The sequence below is a fragment of the Orcinus orca genome, chromosome 15 (assembly GCF_937001465.1).
Source record: "Orcinus orca chromosome 15, mOrcOrc1.1, whole genome shotgun sequence".
In the NCBI taxonomy this organism is placed as follows: domain Eukaryota; kingdom Metazoa; phylum Chordata; class Mammalia; order Artiodactyla; family Delphinidae; genus Orcinus; species Orcinus orca.
This window is the reverse complement of record NC_064573.1, coordinates 73,837,460-73,856,599: the sequence shown is the minus strand read 5'-3', so window position 1 is coordinate 73,856,599 and position 19,140 is coordinate 73,837,460. Positions and strand designations below refer to the sequence as shown.

At 53.7% G+C, this 19,140-nt stretch overlaps 1 protein-coding gene and 1 long non-coding RNA gene across 11 annotated transcripts in view; one reads left to right on the top strand and one right to left on the bottom strand.

Annotated features, from left to right (window-relative positions):
- The window catches only part of HECTD4 (HECT domain E3 ubiquitin protein ligase 4), a 197,348-nt gene extending 181,876 nt beyond the window's left edge, over positions 1 to 15,472 (top strand). For all 10 annotated transcript variants that reach the window (XM_012537331.3, XM_033408587.2, XM_033408588.2 and 7 more), the window contains 11 exons: positions 437 to 560; positions 3,451 to 3,641; positions 4,762 to 4,908; positions 5,982 to 6,101; positions 6,762 to 6,917; positions 8,546 to 8,649; positions 8,902 to 9,123; positions 11,063 to 11,229; positions 11,517 to 11,712; positions 12,281 to 12,503; positions 13,073 to 15,472. In XM_012537331.3, the coding sequence (XP_012392785.2) occupies positions 437 to 560; positions 3,451 to 3,641; positions 4,762 to 4,908; positions 5,982 to 6,101; positions 6,762 to 6,917; positions 8,546 to 8,649; positions 8,902 to 9,123; positions 11,063 to 11,229; positions 11,517 to 11,712; positions 12,281 to 12,503; positions 13,073 to 13,209 (1,787 nt within the window). In that variant the 3' untranslated portion in view covers positions 13,210 to 15,472. The remainder of the gene's footprint in view (positions 1 to 436; positions 561 to 3,450; positions 3,642 to 4,761; positions 4,909 to 5,981; positions 6,102 to 6,761; positions 6,918 to 8,545; positions 8,650 to 8,901; positions 9,124 to 11,062; positions 11,230 to 11,516; positions 11,713 to 12,280; positions 12,504 to 13,072) is intronic.
- Positions 10,687 to 18,551, bottom strand: LOC117197273 (uncharacterized). Its single transcript, XR_004477809.2, has 2 exons — positions 15,607 to 18,551; positions 10,687 to 15,432 (listed from the first exon to the last, which is right to left on the bottom strand). It is a non-coding gene; the product is annotated as an uncharacterized LOC117197273 (long non-coding RNA).
- Positions 18,552 to 19,140: the final 589 nt, after the last annotated feature.

Here is a 19,140-nt window from a genome sequence, read left to right as displayed (position 1 = left end):
ATGATTGCGATTGAAAGTAAAGATTGAAAATCTGCTCAGAAATTTTCTTCCAGAAGGGCACTTACCTGGGACATTAGAACCTTATCTTCCTAAAGGCCCAAGCAGACTTGGAGAAAGCTATTATTGTCACAAAAATTGCTTAGTCAGTCGGGAATGTTTCTGAGATACAGAAAGACGAGACTGGGGGGAAAGTGCTGCACCACTTGGTCACCAGCCCGAGGAGGTGAGGCAGCTGCTCAGACCCGTCAGGTTGGGGGTTATGTGTGTCCTTGAGCAGTCGGGTGGAGACAGTCTGTTAACAGACCCTGGAGTGACGGCAGGAGACGGGGGGGTTAGATGAATTGGGCCCTGAAAGAGAGGGTGGGGTGCAGTGGGAGCATGTTGTGGGACCCCCACTTCTCACCGATTCCTAACACTGTGAACACTTTTCCATCAGTCCCTGAGGAAAAGTACCTGACATTGGAAGGATTTCACAAGTTTGTTATTGATCGAGCCAAGCAAGACATCCGTAGTGTCTGGAGGGCGATTTTATCCTGTGGTTACGATCTTCATTTTGAGAGGTAAGAGGCTGTCAACCCAGTTGATACCTTGTGTAAAAATTGTTCTCAGAGAGAGTGGCCCGGACATATATACACTACCAAACGTAAAACAGACAGCTAGTGGGAAGCAGCCGCATAGCACAGGGAGATCAGCTCGGTGCTTTGTGACCACCTAGAGGGGTGGGATAGGGAGGGTGTGAGGGAGGGAAACGCAAGAGGGAGGGGATATGGGGATATAGGTATACCTATAGCTGGTTCACTTTGTTATACAGCAGAAACTAACACACCATTGTGAAGCAGTTATACTCCAATAAAGATGTTAAAAAAAAAAATTGTTCTCAGCTACTAGACGCTTCCCCAAGCAATTACTCCCAGGGAAGCCATTCCATCTGGCCTGTTTTTAATGCCTATTGAGTTATTTTCCAATTTTTTCTCATTGTTTTTTTTCAATATTTTTATTTTTATACTTTTTACATCTTTATTGGAGTATAATTTATTTTTACATCTTTATTGGAGTACAATGGTGCGTTAGTTTCTGCTTTATAACAAAGTGAATCAGTTATACATATACATATGTTCCCATATCTCTTCCCTCTTGCATCTCCCTCCCTCCCACCCTCCCTATCCCATCCCTCTAGATGGTCACAAAGCACTGAGCTGATCTCTCTGTGCTATGCGGCTGCTTCCCACTAGCTATCTATTTTACGTTTGGTAGTATATATATGTCCATGCCTCTGTCTCGCTTTGTCACAGATTACCCTTCCCCCTCCCCATATTTCCTAATTGTTAATGTGGATTTTCCAGCCTGTTTGAAACAGTGTTCTATAGAACAGAAATTCACTGTCTCGCAGTTCTGGAGGCTGGAAGCCCAAGATCAAGGTGTCAACAGGGTTAGTTTCTCTGGAGGGCTCTCCTTGGCTCACAGACGGCCACCTTTGTGCTGTGTGCTCAGGTGGCCCTTCCTCTGTGTGCCTGCATCCCTGGTGTCTCTCCCTCTTATGAGGACAACAGTCCTATTGGATTAGGGCCCCACCCTGTGACCTCATTTAACCTAATGACCTCTTTAAAGACCCTGTCTCCAAATACAGTCACATTGGCGGTTAGAGCGTCAGCATATGAATTGGCGGGAAGGGGACATTTCAGTCCCTTACAGGGATGATTTCTTATTCCAAAGAATCTTTTTTCTTTGGACTCACACATTCTCTCCCACTCTCCATTGCCCTCTCTCACTCCCAGGCAGGAGCACAGCAAGGTCACGAGTCACCAGGTCTCCAGGGCCAAACTAAATATGGTTTCCCCTTTCTAGCTGTAAGTGAATCCCAAGCAGGCAAGATGTCTGCAAACCAAAAGAAATCTCCCTGCTCTCGCCCTCTGGCTCTGCCACACACAGGCCTACACGCCCGTTCCCACAGCAAGATGTACTGGGCCTCAAAGGAATGGCTGCCAGAAGCATGCTTTTTTAAAACCCCATTTTCAGAGTTGAGAAATTGTTTACTGCTTGGCACCAGCACTTTGTACCTTCATTGAAGGCTCAGAGTCGATGCCCAGATGGGCCTTGGATCATGGTGACAGGGCCAAGTTCTTCGACTGGTTTTAGAAACCAGTAAGAGACACGACTTTGGGGGTTTTCGTTAAAAGCAGAATCACCTATTTTGGACTAGAAACTGCATTCCAAGTGAAAAGGGGACAAATTGGACTGCAAATTAATTCCAAGGTGACACATTTGTAACAGCTGGAAGGGCTGGTTCACCTGTGTTATGGGGCCACGGTGATGACACATCCAGCCTGGAAGAGGGGATCACCTCCTGAAGGCGCTAGGTCTCTCTGGGAGCACTCCTAGGGTAGGACAGAGGTGGCCTGCAGTGACGAGAGCCTGGCACCAGGCTCCACCACCTCCCTGAGACAGGACCCTCTGCGCGATGCACCCTGTGTGGCATGTGACCCCCCTCGAGGTGCCACAGGTTCTGGAACGAGAGGCACCTGTCCACCCACCTGCCTGCCTGCAGGCCTTTCTTGGGTTAATAGCTCAATGTAGAATAAGGACACACACACTCGATAAAAACCTCATGCAGTATATTCAAACACAAAGGAGATTTCCTGTGATTCTGTGCCCAGGGGTAATCACTTGGAAAGGTTTCAGTAAACACCTCTCCCACCATTTTTCCAGGAGTAGATGTTTTCAGCACTGTAGCGGGGAGCAGACAGGAAATAGTGTCCTGCAGTGTGCTTTTTTCATTTTTCCACGTCATTTGATACTGTTCTACCAGATGACTTTAACGGCTGCCGAGCAGTCCGTTATTGGGGGTGGTGTAGCTTATGGCTGATGTTGCTGTAGCAAGGCAGCCCTCACAAACACACCTTTGCCTGCCTGCTCAAGGAGCCGCGTAGGGGAACCCTGGGGTGGGATCGCTGGGTAAAAGATGACGGCTTCAGTAACACCAGCAGCTGGCACGTGCTGTGCCCTCGGAAGGGGCGGGGCACCGTGCTGTGTGCAGCACAGGTGTCCTCTCAGTGACTCCTCCTGACGGCGCGAGGCTGTGCTATCGCCAGCTGCATTTCATAGATGAAGAAACTGAGGCTCAGGAAGTAGGTGTGCTTTGTAGCCTAGATTTCACCCAAGGACTCCAGTGCCCCGTCTTTAACCCTAAAGCCCTGCTGCCTACAGACAGCAGGGAGGCACGTGGGGATGCGTGTTGCCATCCCCTCAGCCTGCTCAGCTTGTTTCTTTAGAACGGAGCTTTCCCCTCAGGACAGGCAGTTCCTCTGCAGTCAGCACCTTGGCTGGGCACCAAGAAATGCCTGGGAGGCGAGGCTGTCTTATAAAGGTCCTCCGGGAGCTGGGACGTGGCTGCGGAGGAACCCAGCAGTCCCCCAGCGGCCGCCGCCCCACCTTGCCTCTCCCCGCCCCCAGGTGTGCCTGCATCGACGTCCGGCACGCACACAAGGCCTCCAGGAAGTGGACCCTGGAGATGGACGTGGCGCTCGTGCAGTACATCAACCGGCTGTGCCGCCACCTGGCCATCACGCCTGCGCGGCTGCATCCCCACGAGGTGTATCTGGACCCCACAGACGCCGCCGACCCCAGAGTGGCCTGTCTCTTGAGTATGTGGCCCCAGGGGGATGCCTTTCAGGGTCCTCCCCCTGGACCGCCCTGTGGGGGCCTGCCCCATGACGGCACGGGGTGGTTTAGAAGGACTAGATGCCCTTTCTGTGCCCATTACAAAAATCCCTAGGAACACCTGCTGTGAACAGGTGGGTATAAAAAGGAGAGAAAGACGAGAAGTTGTGATTGTGGCCAAATTAAAGTTTGTGAGGCCTTATTATGTGCTCCTCGCAACCAAGCCAAGCGGCAGACACAAGTGCAGTGGCTGGGAGGCGAGACCCCTGCCATCACACCCAGGCCCCTGCCTAGGGGCTGCCTCGGATGCCAGGCTGGCGTTGGGGGTGAGACGGGGTCAGGGCAGTCTGGTAGCGTGTGTCAGAGACATTAGCCTTAATTACAAGAGAGCAGCATGTTTGTATCAAAAGCTAGGAACGCACACAACAACAACGCGCACACAGAAACGGCCATTCTCCGTAAATCCACCCCTGGAGCATAAGCCCTGTCACACGCAACAGGCCCTGGGCCGCTCCGGTGCTGGGGTGTGTGCACGCCTCGGGCCCCGCTTAGCCTGCTCACCCTCACTCAGCCACAGTCCGAGCCCTCGCTCTCTTGCGGATACCGCGACAGTGAACGTGGCCGTGAACTGTCCCAACGTCAGTCTCACGGTTAGAGAGGAGATGTACGTGAGGGCAGACAAGTAAAATTCAGTGTGCCATGTAACAGTCTCCTGGTTTCAAGGCGTGAGGTCACACCACGAGGAGCTGGGGGAAAGGTACACAGGACTCTACTTTGTTCTGAAACTTCCTATGAGCCTGTAATTACTTCAGAGTTAAAAGTTAAAAATCAAATGGTACGCAGCCCCGGCACAGCCGCAAAGGCCGGCTGAGTGGACCCTCAGGTCCCCTTCGAGCCCGGGCCTCGCCCTCTGCTGCTGCTTGGCACAGGCTCAGGGAAGCCGGGATCTCTCACTCACCAACAGCCTCTGGGTTCCAGGGATAAAACCCACCGCGGGAGCCTTCCTGTCCCTCCCTGCGACCAGGCCACCTGCATCGTTCACAGACGGAGAGTCTCGGCCTCGCTGGGCCGAGCCCCCGCCTGACCGCCCCTCATGCCCTGCAGATGTGCCCATCGAGAGCCTGCGCCTGCGCTTCGCCCTGCTGCAGTCCCTGAACACCACGCTCGAGACCTTCTTCCTGCCACTCGTGGAGCTGCGCCAGACGCCCATGTACACGCACAGCATCGCGGCTCTGCTGAAGGAGGCCAAAGGTCAGTGCCTGAGCCTCCTGGGCCTACCCCGATGGGTGGGGTCTCCGGCATCACCTGGACTCCTGCAGCTGCCCAGGGCCCCACCTCCCCCACCCCCAGCCTGTCCTTGGACACGCGAATCTTTTCTGGAGCAGTGGTTCCACCCAAGAGCAGTTACTTTAATTATGCTCTGAAGAAAACAAATATGCTCTGAAAAACTAAATTTACTAAAAGAGTTTTCAGATTATTTAGAAATACATAAACGTAAAGCTCTGACTCACTAGCTGCCTCCAATGTTCCTGCATCCCAGAGACGACCATCACTAACAGATGAGTCTGTCCTTCCAGACTTTTCTATTCACATACATATAGACGCACACATTTGTCTTTTTTTTTTAAATCAAAAACTGGGTATCAGGCTTCCCTGGTGGCGCAGTGGTTGAGAGTCCGCCTGCCAATGCAGGGGACATGGGTTTGTGCCCCGGTCCAGGAAGATCCCACATGCCGCGGAGCGGCTGGGCCCGTGAGCCATGGCCGCTGAGCCTGCGTGTCCGGAGCCTGTGCTCCGCAATGGGAGAGGCCACAACAGTGAGAGGCCCGCATACCGCAAAAAAAAAAACCAAAAAAAACCTGGGTATCCTCTTATACATTCTGTTGTGCACCTCTGCTTCGCAGATCTCTGCCTGTCGACACACACACCCTCCTTGCCTTGCTGTCCACAGTGTAGGTGTCCATGTCCTTATTGATAGACACTTCCGTGGTTTTTATTTTTTGCTGTTTCAGAAGTGGCCACAGAAACCTCCTTATTCTTTATGTATTTGGGTTTGTATTCCTGCAAGCGAGGCGTCTCGTGGGCATGACAGGGTCCAAGGGTTTAATCCTGCGTTCACATTTGGGTGGAGACTAACTAATCACCCTCCAGTGGAGCGGGACCTCTTATGCCCCCAGCAGCACATCCCCCCAGGGGCCCGCGGGCTGTCCCAGAAGAGACTGGACGGACCCACAGGGGACAGTGTGGCCCCTGCCAGGCCTCGGGGTGACTGGGAAGGAAGGGAAGCCACCCCATCCCAGCCTCTACCGCATTCCTCCCTCCAGGGCTGATCTTTTATGACACGAAGGTGACCGTCATGAATCGGGTGCTGAACGCCACAGTGCAGAGGACAGCTGACCATGCGGCACCGGAGATTACTCTGGACCCACTGGAGATCGTGGGAGGTGAGATTAGCTACACAGACCAGAGGATGCAGGCAGCAGTCCTTCAACTAGTTGATTTCTCGCACATAAGAGAAGGTTCTAGAAGTGAGAGTCCCGGGCTGCTCTGACATCCCTCATTGGCGTGGGTGCTTCTGTTGCCCTGCTCTATGTCCCAGCCTGTGATGTCCCCCTCCAGTCCCTCCCAAGCTCCCAATCCAGGCAGCAGAGGGAGGGGGCATCAGCGGCACAGGCCGCGCCTCAGTGCAGGGGAGGTGGGCTTCGTTCTGGCCGTGGACGTGCTAAAATCAGGGCTCTAGCACCAAAAAAGCGGGGAGGCTAGTTATTGGGGAGGCAGCCAGGAGTCTCCGCCACAGCCTGTGAACGGACAGATGTCGGGAGGGGCACGTGAGAGGAGCCCAGGTGCAGGGCCTCCCGAGACACGTGGAAGGGTGGGAGGGGCTGACCACGTGGAGAACGGGGTGGGGGGTGGTGGAGGGTGGGGTTGGGGGGCGGGCTCCTCGAGGGACCCACGTGGCAGACGTGAAAGATTGAAGATGTTCCAGGAGCAGAAGGGAGGCCGTGGCTGCCCCCAGCAGGCCGGGGCCTGGCCATGCGGCTCTCCTGTGCTGGGGTGCAGGGGATGGCCACCCAGAGGTTTTGGCACTTCCTCTCTCGTTCCAGGGGAGATCAGAGCCTCTGAAAACTCCTACTTCTGCCAGGCGGCCAGGCAGCTGGCCTCGGTGCCATCCTCCCAGCTTTGTGTCAGACTGGCGAGTGGCGGTGACCCCACCTATGCCTTCAACATCCGCTTCACTGGGGAGGAGGTCCACGGCACCAGTAAGTGGCCCCCGCAGGCCCTCCATCAGCCAGTTCAGGGTGAAGGCTGTGTTTAGAATGTAAACATTCCTGGGGTTATTTTCAGCCTAAATGGCCCAATATCTTACCTGTTAACAAGAGTCAAGCCACATCCTCATTACCCTGCTCTGCACAGAAGCCAGGACTGCCCCCAAGTGACATCTGTCCAGGCTCTCCAAACCCAGCCCCCCTGGACTTGCCCCTGTCCCCTGGGGATGTGGCACCTGCCGCTGGCCTGGAACCTCAGCCCAGCACTGTCCAGGCTTGGGGACCGGGCTTCTGATCAGTGCTAGGAGTGCGTTTCTTGCTGAGGAGAGACGCCCTCAGTGTGGATTGGACTTCTTTTCCAGGAAGAGCCCTTGGCTGAGGGTTGGTTGGGCCAAAAGCTTGTGTGTGCCCCATGAGAGACAGGGGTCTGGGGGGCCCTTGATCAGAATGGCACATCCTGCCATTTCACGCTGCAGGGAGGAGGAATGGCCGCTCAGAACATGCTCCTGCGTGGTCCTTTCAGTCCGTTTAGCCCAGACGTTCGGGAAATGCGCTGTTTGGGAGAAGACAGTTCTTTCACTGGGCGCGCTGGGTGGGGAGAGCTCTTGGGGCAGCGCTGTTTCCCATTCCCGCCCTGATCATGGGACACTTCCCGCAGCAGCCTCCTTGCCGGCCAGTGCCGTGGCATCCTCTGGGCACACCTCGGAGGCTCTCTGAGAACAGCTCTGTTCATTGAGATACCAGAACGTGCCAGGCCCAGGCTCAACACCTTACGCTCCTCATGACACCAGCACTGTCCCACTTTACAGGCAGGGAAACTGGGGCTCCACCAAGTTAAGTAGCTCCCCCAAGGTCAGCAGCATCACTGGGGTGCAAACCCAGGTCTGTCGGATTCTAAAGCCCAGCCCTTGGCGGCTTCAGCAGGCGGGAGTGTCCTGCTTCTCCGTGGAAGCGGCCAGGCCCTGACATCTGTCCCCAAGCAAGTCCTCCGCGAGCGCAGCTGTCCTCAGTGCTTCCTGACCTGAGGACACTGATGGGATGCATGGGGAAGGGCAAGAGGAGACCCAGCCACAGAGAGGAGTTTTGCAAGAAACCCAAAGGCACATTTGGAATGGCAGTAGGAGAGGAGCTGATCATTGTTGTTGCCCTTTGCGTGTGTCCATCCATTTATTTATGCTCTCACTGGACACACACTGAGCCCTGGGCTTGGCAGGAGGCAGTGCTGAGGAAAACATGGGGCCCTGCTCTTGGCCCAGCGCAGGGGACGGACACGGGTCCCACAAGCCCTTGTATCGGTGTCAGCTTGCAGCTGTGAGAAGTGACCTGCGTAGGATCTGCCTTTGATCTCGTTGAATCCCTGGAACTAGCCTGGGAGGTGGGTACAGTGACTGCCCCCATCCGCTAGGTAGAGGTGCGGAGGCTGGCTCCGTCAGAGAAGTGATTCCCCAGGAGCCACGCAGCTAGTTAGTGGCCCCACAGATTGGAGCCCGGATCTCCCAGCCCTTGGGCGGGTTCTGTTTCCACCCACCGAAGCCGCAGCCCAGGGGGCAGAGGAGTTGACTTCCCGGTGGGGACAGGGCCTGCGGGCAGGGTAGGCTGATAGGTCCCCATCTGTCCCGCAGGCGGCTCCTTCCGCCACTTCCTGTGGCAGGTGTGTAAAGAGCTGCAGAGCTCCTCGCTCTCCCTTCTCCTGCTGTGCCCCAGCTCAGCCGTCAACAAGAACAAGGTAAGACGCGAGGCCTGGGCAGCCAAGGCTGGTGGCCCAGCGGTTGGCTCCCTGAGGGGCAGGGGCTCGGCTCATGGGTGCGCGTCCTCATCAGCTCTGAGCCCTTTCACAAGCCTTCCTGGTCTGGGCGGTGCTCTTGCTGCTCTGGCTGGACATGCTTCTGCCTGCCGTGGGTCCCGTGGGCCTGGGACCCATGTTCCTGCGGGGAGCAGAGGCCCACGTCAGTCACTTCACCTTTGCCTCCACTTCCAGGGCAAGTACATCCTGACCCCAAGCCCCATCACCTACGGGGAGGAGCAGCTGCTGCACTTCCTGGGCCAGTTGCTGGGAATTGCGATTCGAGCAGATGTCCCTCTTCCCCTGGACCTCCTGCCCTCCTTCTGGAAGACGCTGGTGGGTGAGCCCCTGGACCCTGACCAAGACCTGCAGGAAGCAGACATACTCACCTACAATTATGTGAAGAAATTCGAGAGTGTAAGTGAAAAGCCCACGTTTTCTGGGGGACAGTGGGGCCCGGAGCAGTGCCCCTGGGGCCCTTATTGCCACCCCATGGCCTCTGTGTCCCCACCTGGGGACTGACTGCCATCTCTTGAACATTAGGCTGCATAAGGCATCTCTGCTGGCCAGGCTTGTCTCAGGGGGACAGGAGCCTCAGTCTTCCCTCCCTGCAGACAGCAGCAGCCCAGGGGTGACTTAACCAGCCTGCTGGGCCTCGTGAGGACACAGGGGTGAAGGGTTCCCGGCAGCTAAAGGAGTAGAAGTGTTGGGTGGGAGGTGCTCCAAGCAGAGCCAGTTTCACTTTTAAGAGCTTGGTTTCAGAGTTTCACGAAGAGCACAGGAGATCAACTCTTGGGTATCACCTAGGCAGGGCGCTGGGAACGGAGCTCTTCCTCCCTCCCCTGTGCCTTGGGACACACAGAGATAGTGAGATCACAGCAGTGTCCGACCGTTCCCCTCCACACGCAGACCAGCCCACCTATGGTCGCTGCTCAGGCTGTGGTCAGGTCCGTCCATTGGTTCGGCAGAGTCGCTGAGGCCAGGCTGGGCTCACGTCTGTTGTCAGGGAGCTGCCCCACTGCTCTCCGTTTATGTAAGGCCCACGCTGGAGGGCTGTGTTCAGAAGCCCTCACAGTGAGGCCAGGAGGGAAGTGAGGCTCAGAGCGGTGGGCTGGCCGGGAGCAAAGCCACTAGCAGAGCTCGGGTCTGGCCAGCTGGAAAGCCTGAGCTTTTTGGCCCACACGCGCTCCTCAGGTTAGAGACCATCCCGGCAGAGTGTGGAGGTGGCCCGTGATCCAGCCCTCCCCGAGGCCGGCGGCTCTTGATCACCGGGGGGGCAGACTTTGTGTCAGGGGCCTTGCGAGGCTGCTCTCCAGAGGACATCTGCTGAAGGAGGGGTTGGCCGATCGGCCTCCACTGGCCAGACTTGAGGGCCCTCGGAGGGGCCTCGTTGCCAGGCTTTCTGTAGTCCCCTTAGCTGCCACTTGAGGGAAGCCAGCGCACGGGAGCAGCAAAGCCGGGGTCCTGGACAGCAGTTGGCTTCTCAGCGGAAAGAGGGCCGACGATGAATTGTTTAAAGGGTCAAAGCAGGATGCCCTCCACGGGCTGGGGATTTATGAGTAGCTGCCAGGCGCTGCTCTGAGAAGTCCTCCCGGGGGCGTGGGTGGCAGCAAAGGCCTGAGGCAGGCAGAGGAGGTAAGACGGCGTCCAGGCAGACCGTCCAGCCAAGGCTTCTGTCTGGAGGGGATGGGCAAGGCCCCAGACGGTGCTGGGAGACAGAACCACCCCGGGAGAGGCGGGGGAGGCACATGAACCAGAAAGAAATGCCCTGAACTTCTGTCGGGGGTGCCTGCCTGCGGCCTTCACTGTCCCAGGCTACAGGCTTGTTCTCCCCTGGGTCAGATCCCATCCTCTCCTCGGTGGCCCAGCATGCACGTCAGTGGGCCAGATGGTGGAGGGGGTAGCCCGTGTACCTTCCACAGGTAGAATTAAGTCAGGGCTCTCTGGTGACAAGTGACAGAAACCCCAGGTCAAACCAGCTTAGGAAAGAAATTTTTTTTAGTGATTTGATCTTAAAACTAAAAGTACAGATATAGATTGGCTTCAGACAGGGTTGAATCCAGGTGCTCCAATGATGTCGTCAGTGAGTGAGCTCAAGATGGCCCCAGCAGCACGAGGTGCACCGCCTTCAGCCGTGTCCACACCAGTGAAAGAGGGCAACTGTAATTTGGGTCTCACTGGCGAGGCCTCGGTCACGTGCCTAACACTGAACTGATGGCAAGGCTGGCAGGCCAGGCCACAGTAGCCCCCACCCGAACAATGACCGACATCTGCCCAACTGGGGAAGGGGTTCCCTCTTCTGAGGGCCTGGGGAGCAGGGCGGCAGTCAGCCCCGCCCTGCCGTGCCTCCCTCCAGATCAACGACGAGAGCGAGCTGGAGGCCCTGTGCGCCGAGATTGCCTCCCAGCACCTGGCCATCGAGAGCCCCGACGGGCCCAGTAAGCCCTGCTGCCGGTTCACCTACCTGACCATGGCGGGCGAGGAGGTGGAGCTGTGCAGCCGCGGCCGGCACATCCCTGTGGCGTGAGTGCGTGGGGGCCTAGGTCAGGGGACCGGCGGCTTCCACTGGGGGGAGGGTGTGAGGCAGGACGGTGGGCGCCAGGAAAGATGGTGGAGTATCTTCAGTGGAAGGACTTTATTCAGAAACAGCAGGTCTGGGGCGGGTGACACCCAGAGCAGGAGAGGAGTTCACTGAGCTGCCGGGCCTGGGAAATCCGGGTGACAGCCTGGGGGCCTCTGCCCGCGCGGGTGTGGCCCCCAGGCCCCGGAGCAGCCTCCTGAGCGTCGCCTCTCACCCACGACCCCCGCAGGTGGGAGAACAAGGACATCTACGCAGCAGCCATCCGGAGCCTGCGGCTGCGGGAGCTGCAGAACGTCGAGTGTGTGACAGCCGTGCGCGCGGGCCTGGGCGCCATCATCCCCCTGCAGCTGCTCACCACGCTCAGCCCGCTGGAGATGGAGCTGCGGACGTGCGGCCTCCCTTACATCAACCTCGAGTTCCTGAAGGTCGGTGGCTGGGCCGGCTGGGCTGACAGGCATGTTGGCAGTGGCCTGTCATGTCTTAGTACTTCCTGGGCCCCAGCACTCTGTCCTCCTCACATGTGAGAGGAGCTGTGCTCACCCCTGTCTCATTGCTGTGTAAACTGAAGCTAAGACAGGTCACTTACCCAAGGTCGCCCAGCCAGGAAGTGGCAGATCCCCTGCCTCCCGAGCCCATGAATTAAGCCACCAGCCTGAGGGGAAGCCCCCTCCACTGTTCAGCCTGGCCCGCTTTTGCCCATGCCAGCTGGGAGACCTTGCCCAAGTGACTTCACCTGTAATGGGAAGAGTGACAAGACCTGCCCGGCGGGGTCAGTGGGGTAATGTATGGAGAACCCCTGTTGTCGGGCCTAGCGCGTAGGCCACAGTCACACAGACAGTGTGCCTTTGCGGTCCTTGTCATCATTGTAACCTCCCTGTGTCCTGCAGCCATCGATTCCCTGCTGCACCCTGCCCCGGGATTGGGCCCAGCCTTGTCGGGGGGCACTGGGTTAGAAGCCCAGGCCTGCTCACGTCTGCGACCTTTCTTCCCCAGGCCCACACCATGTACCAGGTGGGCCTGATGGAGACGGACCAGCACATCGAGTTCTTCTGGGGGGCACTGGAGATGTTTGCCCAGGAGGAGCTGTGCAAGTTCATCAAGTTCGCCTGCAACCAAGAGCGCATCCCGTTCACCTGCCCCTGCAAAGACGGGGGCCCCGACACAGCCCATGTGCCCCCATACCCCATGAAGATCGCCCCCCCGGATGGCACAGCAGGTACTGGCCTCCCCTGGTCATGTTCCAGGTAGGGACACATGGGCCCCGTTTGGAGCTGGGGCTGCTAGGCCCTGCATGAGGGGGGAAGAACAATGGAGAGGGACCCCGAACACCAAGGCCCAAATGTAAATGAGAGAGGCCAGGGGTGGTGGGGTGGGCTTGGGGCCATGTGCTTCCCAAACCTGACCTTCGCCAAGTGGCAGTATAGGCCCGACGCTGACGTGTCTTCTGAAATTTTTAAAAGCTTAAAATCCAGAAGTGTTTTAATCTTCCAACTTTTAAATGCAGCAAAATTAATTTAAAAAATCAAAACTCTTTGCCGGCCAGACAAACCTGCCTGCGGTCAGATTCTGTCATGGGTCAGCCATTTGGTACCTGTGCTGTACAGCAGCTGTGTATCTGCCCTTTCCTCCTCCAGAATCCAGCCTCCCAGGCCCTCATCCCCCCGACTGGGCCTTGGGGTTGACTTGGAGCAGCCCAGAGAGGCAAACCTGGAGGCAGAGGGTCCAGCCAGGCCTCCCTGGGATCCAGTCCCGCACTCTAACGCTGGCCCGATGTCTCTCCTACAGGTTCCCCAGACTCTCGCTACATCCGAGTGGAGACCTGCATGTTCATGATCAAGCTTCCCCAGTACTCCTCTCTGGAAATCATGCTGGAGAAACTTCGTTGTGCCATTCACTATCGCGAAGACCCCCTGAGTGGCTGAGGGGAGGGAGCCCGAGTTAGGCTGTCACCAAGGCACCGCTCTGCTGGCTTAGGAAGCCTGCCACTGCGAGCACATCCCTCCGGGGCCCTGCGTGAGGAGTTGGCAACATTTTGCTTTTCCGAACCTTTGTCCACATTCCAGGACTTCCTGGAAGACTTAACCTTATGTATTTGTACGTTTTGTGATGGGTTGGTTCTTTTGCTACCTATTTGTGGTATGTTTGTAGGATAGTTTAGTTCCCAGACAGCTCCTGTCTCATTTGATCTTCCTGGACATGTTCCTTCATGGCCACCAGGTTCTGAGGCTGTGAGGCCCCAGTTGGTTCCACATCATAGAACCACCCAGCAGGAAGCTGGTAGTGAGATGCCCTTGGCCCACAGAGCACCTGTTCTTTCTGCAGGGCGTCTTCACAGACAAGTGTGTGGCCAGCCCTGCCCCTCCGCCTTGAGCTGGAGTTTCTCCTGGACGTGGCTCCTGCAAGCCTCCTTCCATCTTGAAATGGTTGGGCCAGTTACCCAAACCTGGGAGACACACACAGGGAGCTTTACGTGTTAATCTTCCGGCTTTAGACCCTTGTCCATGGTCTGGGTTTTCCTGAAGAAAAGCCCACAGTGGTTCCCCCGTCCCTTCCCACCTAGACAGCCCTCTCTGCCGTCCGACTCTTCTGGGCCCCGGTCCGACAGTTTCCCACTGAGTGCTGCCCAGGATTAGAAGACCAAAGGGTTCCTCCCTGACCTTAGTACGCAGAGCCAGGCCAGGTGCGTCCCAGCTCAGGAGTTGAGAGGACCCCTGGAGCTGGAGGGACAGTGCTCAAGTTGGGGGCCTTTTTCTGAGGCTCAGAACAGGAAAGCACATGACTCAAGCCTGCCCCACTTTTGTACTCAGAAACGTCCCTTCCTCACTACGGTATTTGTGATGTGAGGAGCAGAGGAAAGGCTACACCCCATTTTAAAAAGAGCTGTCTGAGGTGCTCTGCTCAATTCAGGGCCTACTGCAGTGACTAAGACCTTCAAGTCCAGATGGAGACACCAGGGTCCTTCTGCCCCTCTGGCCGGGCCCACGCGGCACCCCCTCCCCACCCCATGTGAGTGTGTGCCAGGGCTGAGCTGCTGCAGCCCACCTGCGGCCCCAGTGCATTTGTGCCCTGAGTAGGTCTTTGTCCGCTGGTACTTTGTTCGAGAGCAGCATATGCCATCTTGCTGGACACTGTCATTTTGGGCCTTGCCAGTTCTCACAGAATCACATCGCTGTATTTATTGTATAATATTGTGAATATTGGAAGTTCTGAGTGAGTGCTGTCTAGAAGGTTTTGGAGCGTGAATGCTGGTGAGAGAGGATTTGCTCCTCCCTTCTCTGCTGTGGCCCTGGCCTGTTGGAAAGGTGTGTGGATTTTAGAGTTAGAGGCATTCGCATCCACCTCCTCCGTGTTCTTCTTAGGAAATGAATTAAGGACCATTATAGAAAAGATTCCCCGACCTAAGGAAAGGATAAACCTGGATGAATTGTTCCGGTTGCATCAGTTACATTTGATGCAGGATCAGTCATGTCTGGAGGTGCCTGCAAGCAGTTTCCCTAATTGGAAGGAATACGGTAGGCCACTGCCTCCTGGGGGCCACAGCCCCCTTGACTGGGGGCGGGGGGGGCGCGGGTCACGCCAGGATGTAGTCCTGACAACAAGGATCCTCTTATTTCATTTCTGCATAATGAAAGAGCCTTTGGATTTACTAGAAGTGGTTTTTCCTCCCTGTATTTTTCCATCTTGGTCCCCCCCCCCCGCCCCCATCCTTTCCATCCCTTGAATGGACTCAGAATTGTCAGCTACCTCCCCAAGAGGGGTTTGGAAAGCTTCTGTTGGCCCATCACTTGACTAGATGACAGCTGTGAGTAAAATACCTGCTGCTAACACGACTGCTTCTCCCAGAGAGCACATTGAGGTCCAGACAGATCCAAACCTTGGCCCTAAAAAAAATGTGTGCTGTAAAGTTACTTGATGTATATTTATTATAATTATTTATGGTTGCATCTAACAAACTTTTCATTCAATTTGATGCTATTTACACCATGGCTGTGTAAAAGAAGCTCATGACAGGAAAAGTCACACCAATAAATAACCTTCATCTAATTTTGATTTACCTTAAGAGTTGTGTGATCATCTACTCTTGCTGAGAAGATTCGAAGGCCAACATGCTTGGATGGCTCTGATACTTGAGGGTCGCCAAGAAGCTAGGAATTAAAAGTATTTCTAATTATTATGGTCTCTTTACACTTGATGTGGTTCTTACTCCATTATGGTTATAAACTACCCCTTGCCCCCCACTCGACTCCTTATAGTCTATGGTTTTCATACAGAAAGTCTGATTAAAGGGATGGAAATCCAAAGTCAAAGGTAAACCTAACCCTGCAGGTTCTGCCCACTCCTTGTCCTGGAGCTGGTCTGTACTCTTGTGCCAGTGTGAGGATTCTCCTCAAGTGGACTGTTGCACTGGAAGAGTCTGGGCCTCTCTTAGACCACGTGTCCTCCTTTGGGCACAGGCAGTGGATTTAGAACTACTTTGTGCAAAAGGAAGTACAGGGAAGCAGTAAAGACTTAGCTCAGAACTACTATCCAAAATCAGTGCTCTGCCCTCTTCTCGCTGTCCCGTGTCCATCCTACACATACCCCCCCCACCCCCCGCCACATACACACAGAACCAAAACACATTGTAAAGGGAAGGAATTGGAGGCCTCATGTGCCAGGGAAAAACAAGGACTGGAAATGCATGTAGGAAGCAGAAATTCAAGTCCCCACCACCCTGCAGAAGGCTGGAAGTTATATTCTGGAGAAACTACCTGAGATGCTCAGGGCTCCAGCCCCTGCCCCCACCCCACCCCAGGCTCCTACAGCAGGCTGGAAGACCCTGCCCTGAACTAACCCAGAGGAAAAACCTACAGATCCTGCCAGCCTGGGCTCTCCAGTGAAAATGCCAGCCTACTGTTCAGTGAAAGTGAATGGTGAAGAGAGCTCATCACCTTCAAGTGCCTCACTCTTAAGTATATACAGATAGCCCAGAAACATCAGAGGTTTGTGGAAAAGTACAGCATAAAAATACCAAAACAAAAATAAACAACTCCCAGGAAATAGTACAGGGAGTAGAACAAGATATCCAAGAAACAACTAAGGCGCAAAGTGTAAATATTGTGTCCATTAAGTAAGGGGAGAAAAAGGCTGTGAGAGAAGATGAAAAACATTAATTTGGAAATTAATATCAGAAATAATATGATAAAAGGATAAAATTGAGGAAATCTCCCATAAAGTAGGGCAAAAAAACCAAAAGAGAATATGAAGGAAAATAAAAAATGGTCTAAGAGGGCCGACATCCAACTATAATTTGGAAATCTGCAAAGAAAGAACACAGGAGAGAAATTACCAAAATAATAACACAAGAAAATTCTGAAAAACTCAAGAGGACATGAGTTTCCAAAGAATCTATACCAACATACAACATGGGGAAATTTCAAAACACCAGATAGACACCCTAAAAAGCTTCAAGGGAAAAAACCGGTTACATGCAAATCAGAATGGCATCAGATTTTATAACAATCTAGAAAGTAATGCTTTCAAGACACTTCTAATTCTAGCTAACATAGATAAACAGAAACCAAACCTTACCCTCCCTTCTAAAATATACAAAAAACCTGACAAATTACCATCAGACAACAGGCATGAAGGACAGAGACCTGAGAGAAGAGAAACAAATGTGGTGGGCCCTACCACTGCCTCTGCTTACAGTTGGGGCAGAGTTGTCAGCAGCAAAGGGAGGAGAAACTGAGGGTGGAACCCAACAGTCTCCCTGAGAGGAGAAGTCGAGGCATCCAAGGAGACCAAAGCAGCTAGTTTACAGGGCAGGGTATCAAAAAGGAAAGAGTTATACAGAGAGCAAGCTCTATAGATCTGCTGAGAATCCCACTCAAGTGTTCACTGAGTACTGATAATCCCATGCATGTAAGGAAACTGCCAGAGGCTGGGGAAAGAACCAGCCAAAAGGATTAGAGCTGTCAAAGAACAGGAAATAGTTCCTTTTCCCAACAGCCAGTGTGGAAAACACAGTTTATGGGGCATCAGTTTTGCTTCAGTAGTGGAGCAAAATTAGCCCTAGGCTACTCACTGCTCAGGTCCCACTTAATAAAGCTTACAAGTTTGATCTAGAAGGATCAAACTGTTTCCAAGTAACTAAGTATGAGAAACAAAGCTCAATATTTATAGGAATACAAAAATACCCAGCACCAAAATAGGTAGAATTCAGAATATCTGGCATCCAATCAAAACCACCAAACATGCAAAAAATCAACACAAGAAGACCCAGAAAGTACACAAATGATAAATTAGTGACCAGGGGAATTAAAACAGTTATTATAACTACATATTAAGTAGCGACCTGAGAAATATAAAAACCCAAATTTAACTTCCAGAGATAAAAATTACAATGTCCCAAATGAAAACTACACTGGAGGAATTAACAACAAATCAGACTACAGAAGATTTAGTGAACTTGGAGACATATAGAAACTATCCATCTGAACACAGACAAAAGAATCCAAAGAAGTGTAAAGAGTACCAATAAGCTATGGGGCAACTTCATGTGGCCTAATATATGCGTAAATTTAATCCCCCAAAGACAGGGAAAATGGAGAAACAAAAAAATATCTGAAGAAAGAATGGCTGAAATTTTTCTGAATTTGGTTGAAAGCTATAAACTCAAAGACGCAAGATGTTTAATGAATTTAAAGAAGCAAAGAAATAGGTAGTAGTGATGGTTGCAGAACAATGTGAATGTACTTAATGCCACAGAATTGTACAAAGGCACATTATAACCAAGTTGCTTAAAATCAGTGATAAAGTGAGGAGACAAGATGGCAGAGTAGGACTTGAGCTCACGTCCTCTCACTTACAAACAAAAATCACAACTAACTGCTGAATAGCCATCGACAAAAAAAGACTCAAACCTACCAAAAACTATATTCTACATCCAAAGACAAGAAGCCACAGCGAGGCGGTAGGAGGGGCACTTTCATGATATAATCAAATCTCATACCCATCAGGTGGGTGACCCACAAACAAATATAATTACATCACAGGTTCTCCCACAGGAGTGAAAGTTCTGAGCCCCATGTCAGGCTCCCCAACCTGAGGGTCTGGCATTGGGAGGAGGAGCCCCCAGAGCATTTGTCTTTGAAGGCCAGTTGGGCTTGAGTGGAGGAGCTCCACAGGACTGGAAGAAACAGAGACTCCACTCTTGGAAGGTGCACACAAGGTTTCATGTGCACTGGAACCCAGGGCAAAGCAGTGACTCCATAGGAGCCTAAGCCAGACCTACCTGTGGATCTTGGAGGGTCTCCTGGGGAGGCATAGGTCAGCTGTGGCTCACTGTGGGGGAAAGGACAACTGTGGTGGAGGCCCCAGCCAATATTCATTGGCATGACCTCTCCCAGAGGTCACCATTTTGGCACTGAGACTTGGCCCCACCCAACAGCCTGCAGGCTCCAGTGCTGGGACACTTCAGGCCAAACAAGCAACAGGGCGGGAACACAGCCCCACCCATCAGCAGACAGGCTGTCTGAAGTCGTCCTGATCCCACAGCCATCTCTAAACACACCCCTTGATACAGCCCTGCCCACCAGAGGGACAAGACCCAGCTCCACCCACCAGTGGGCAGGCACCCGTCCCTGCCACCAGGAAGCCTGCACAAGCCTGGACCAACCTTACCCACCAGGGGGCAGACACCAAAAGCGAGAGGAACTACAATCTTGTTGCCTGAGGAACAGAGGCTACAAACACAGAAAGTTAAGACCAAATGAGAAAAATATTTTCCAGATGAAGGAACAAGATAAAATTCCAGAAGAAAAACTAAGTGAAGTGGAGATACGCAATCTTCCTGAAAAATAATTCAGAGT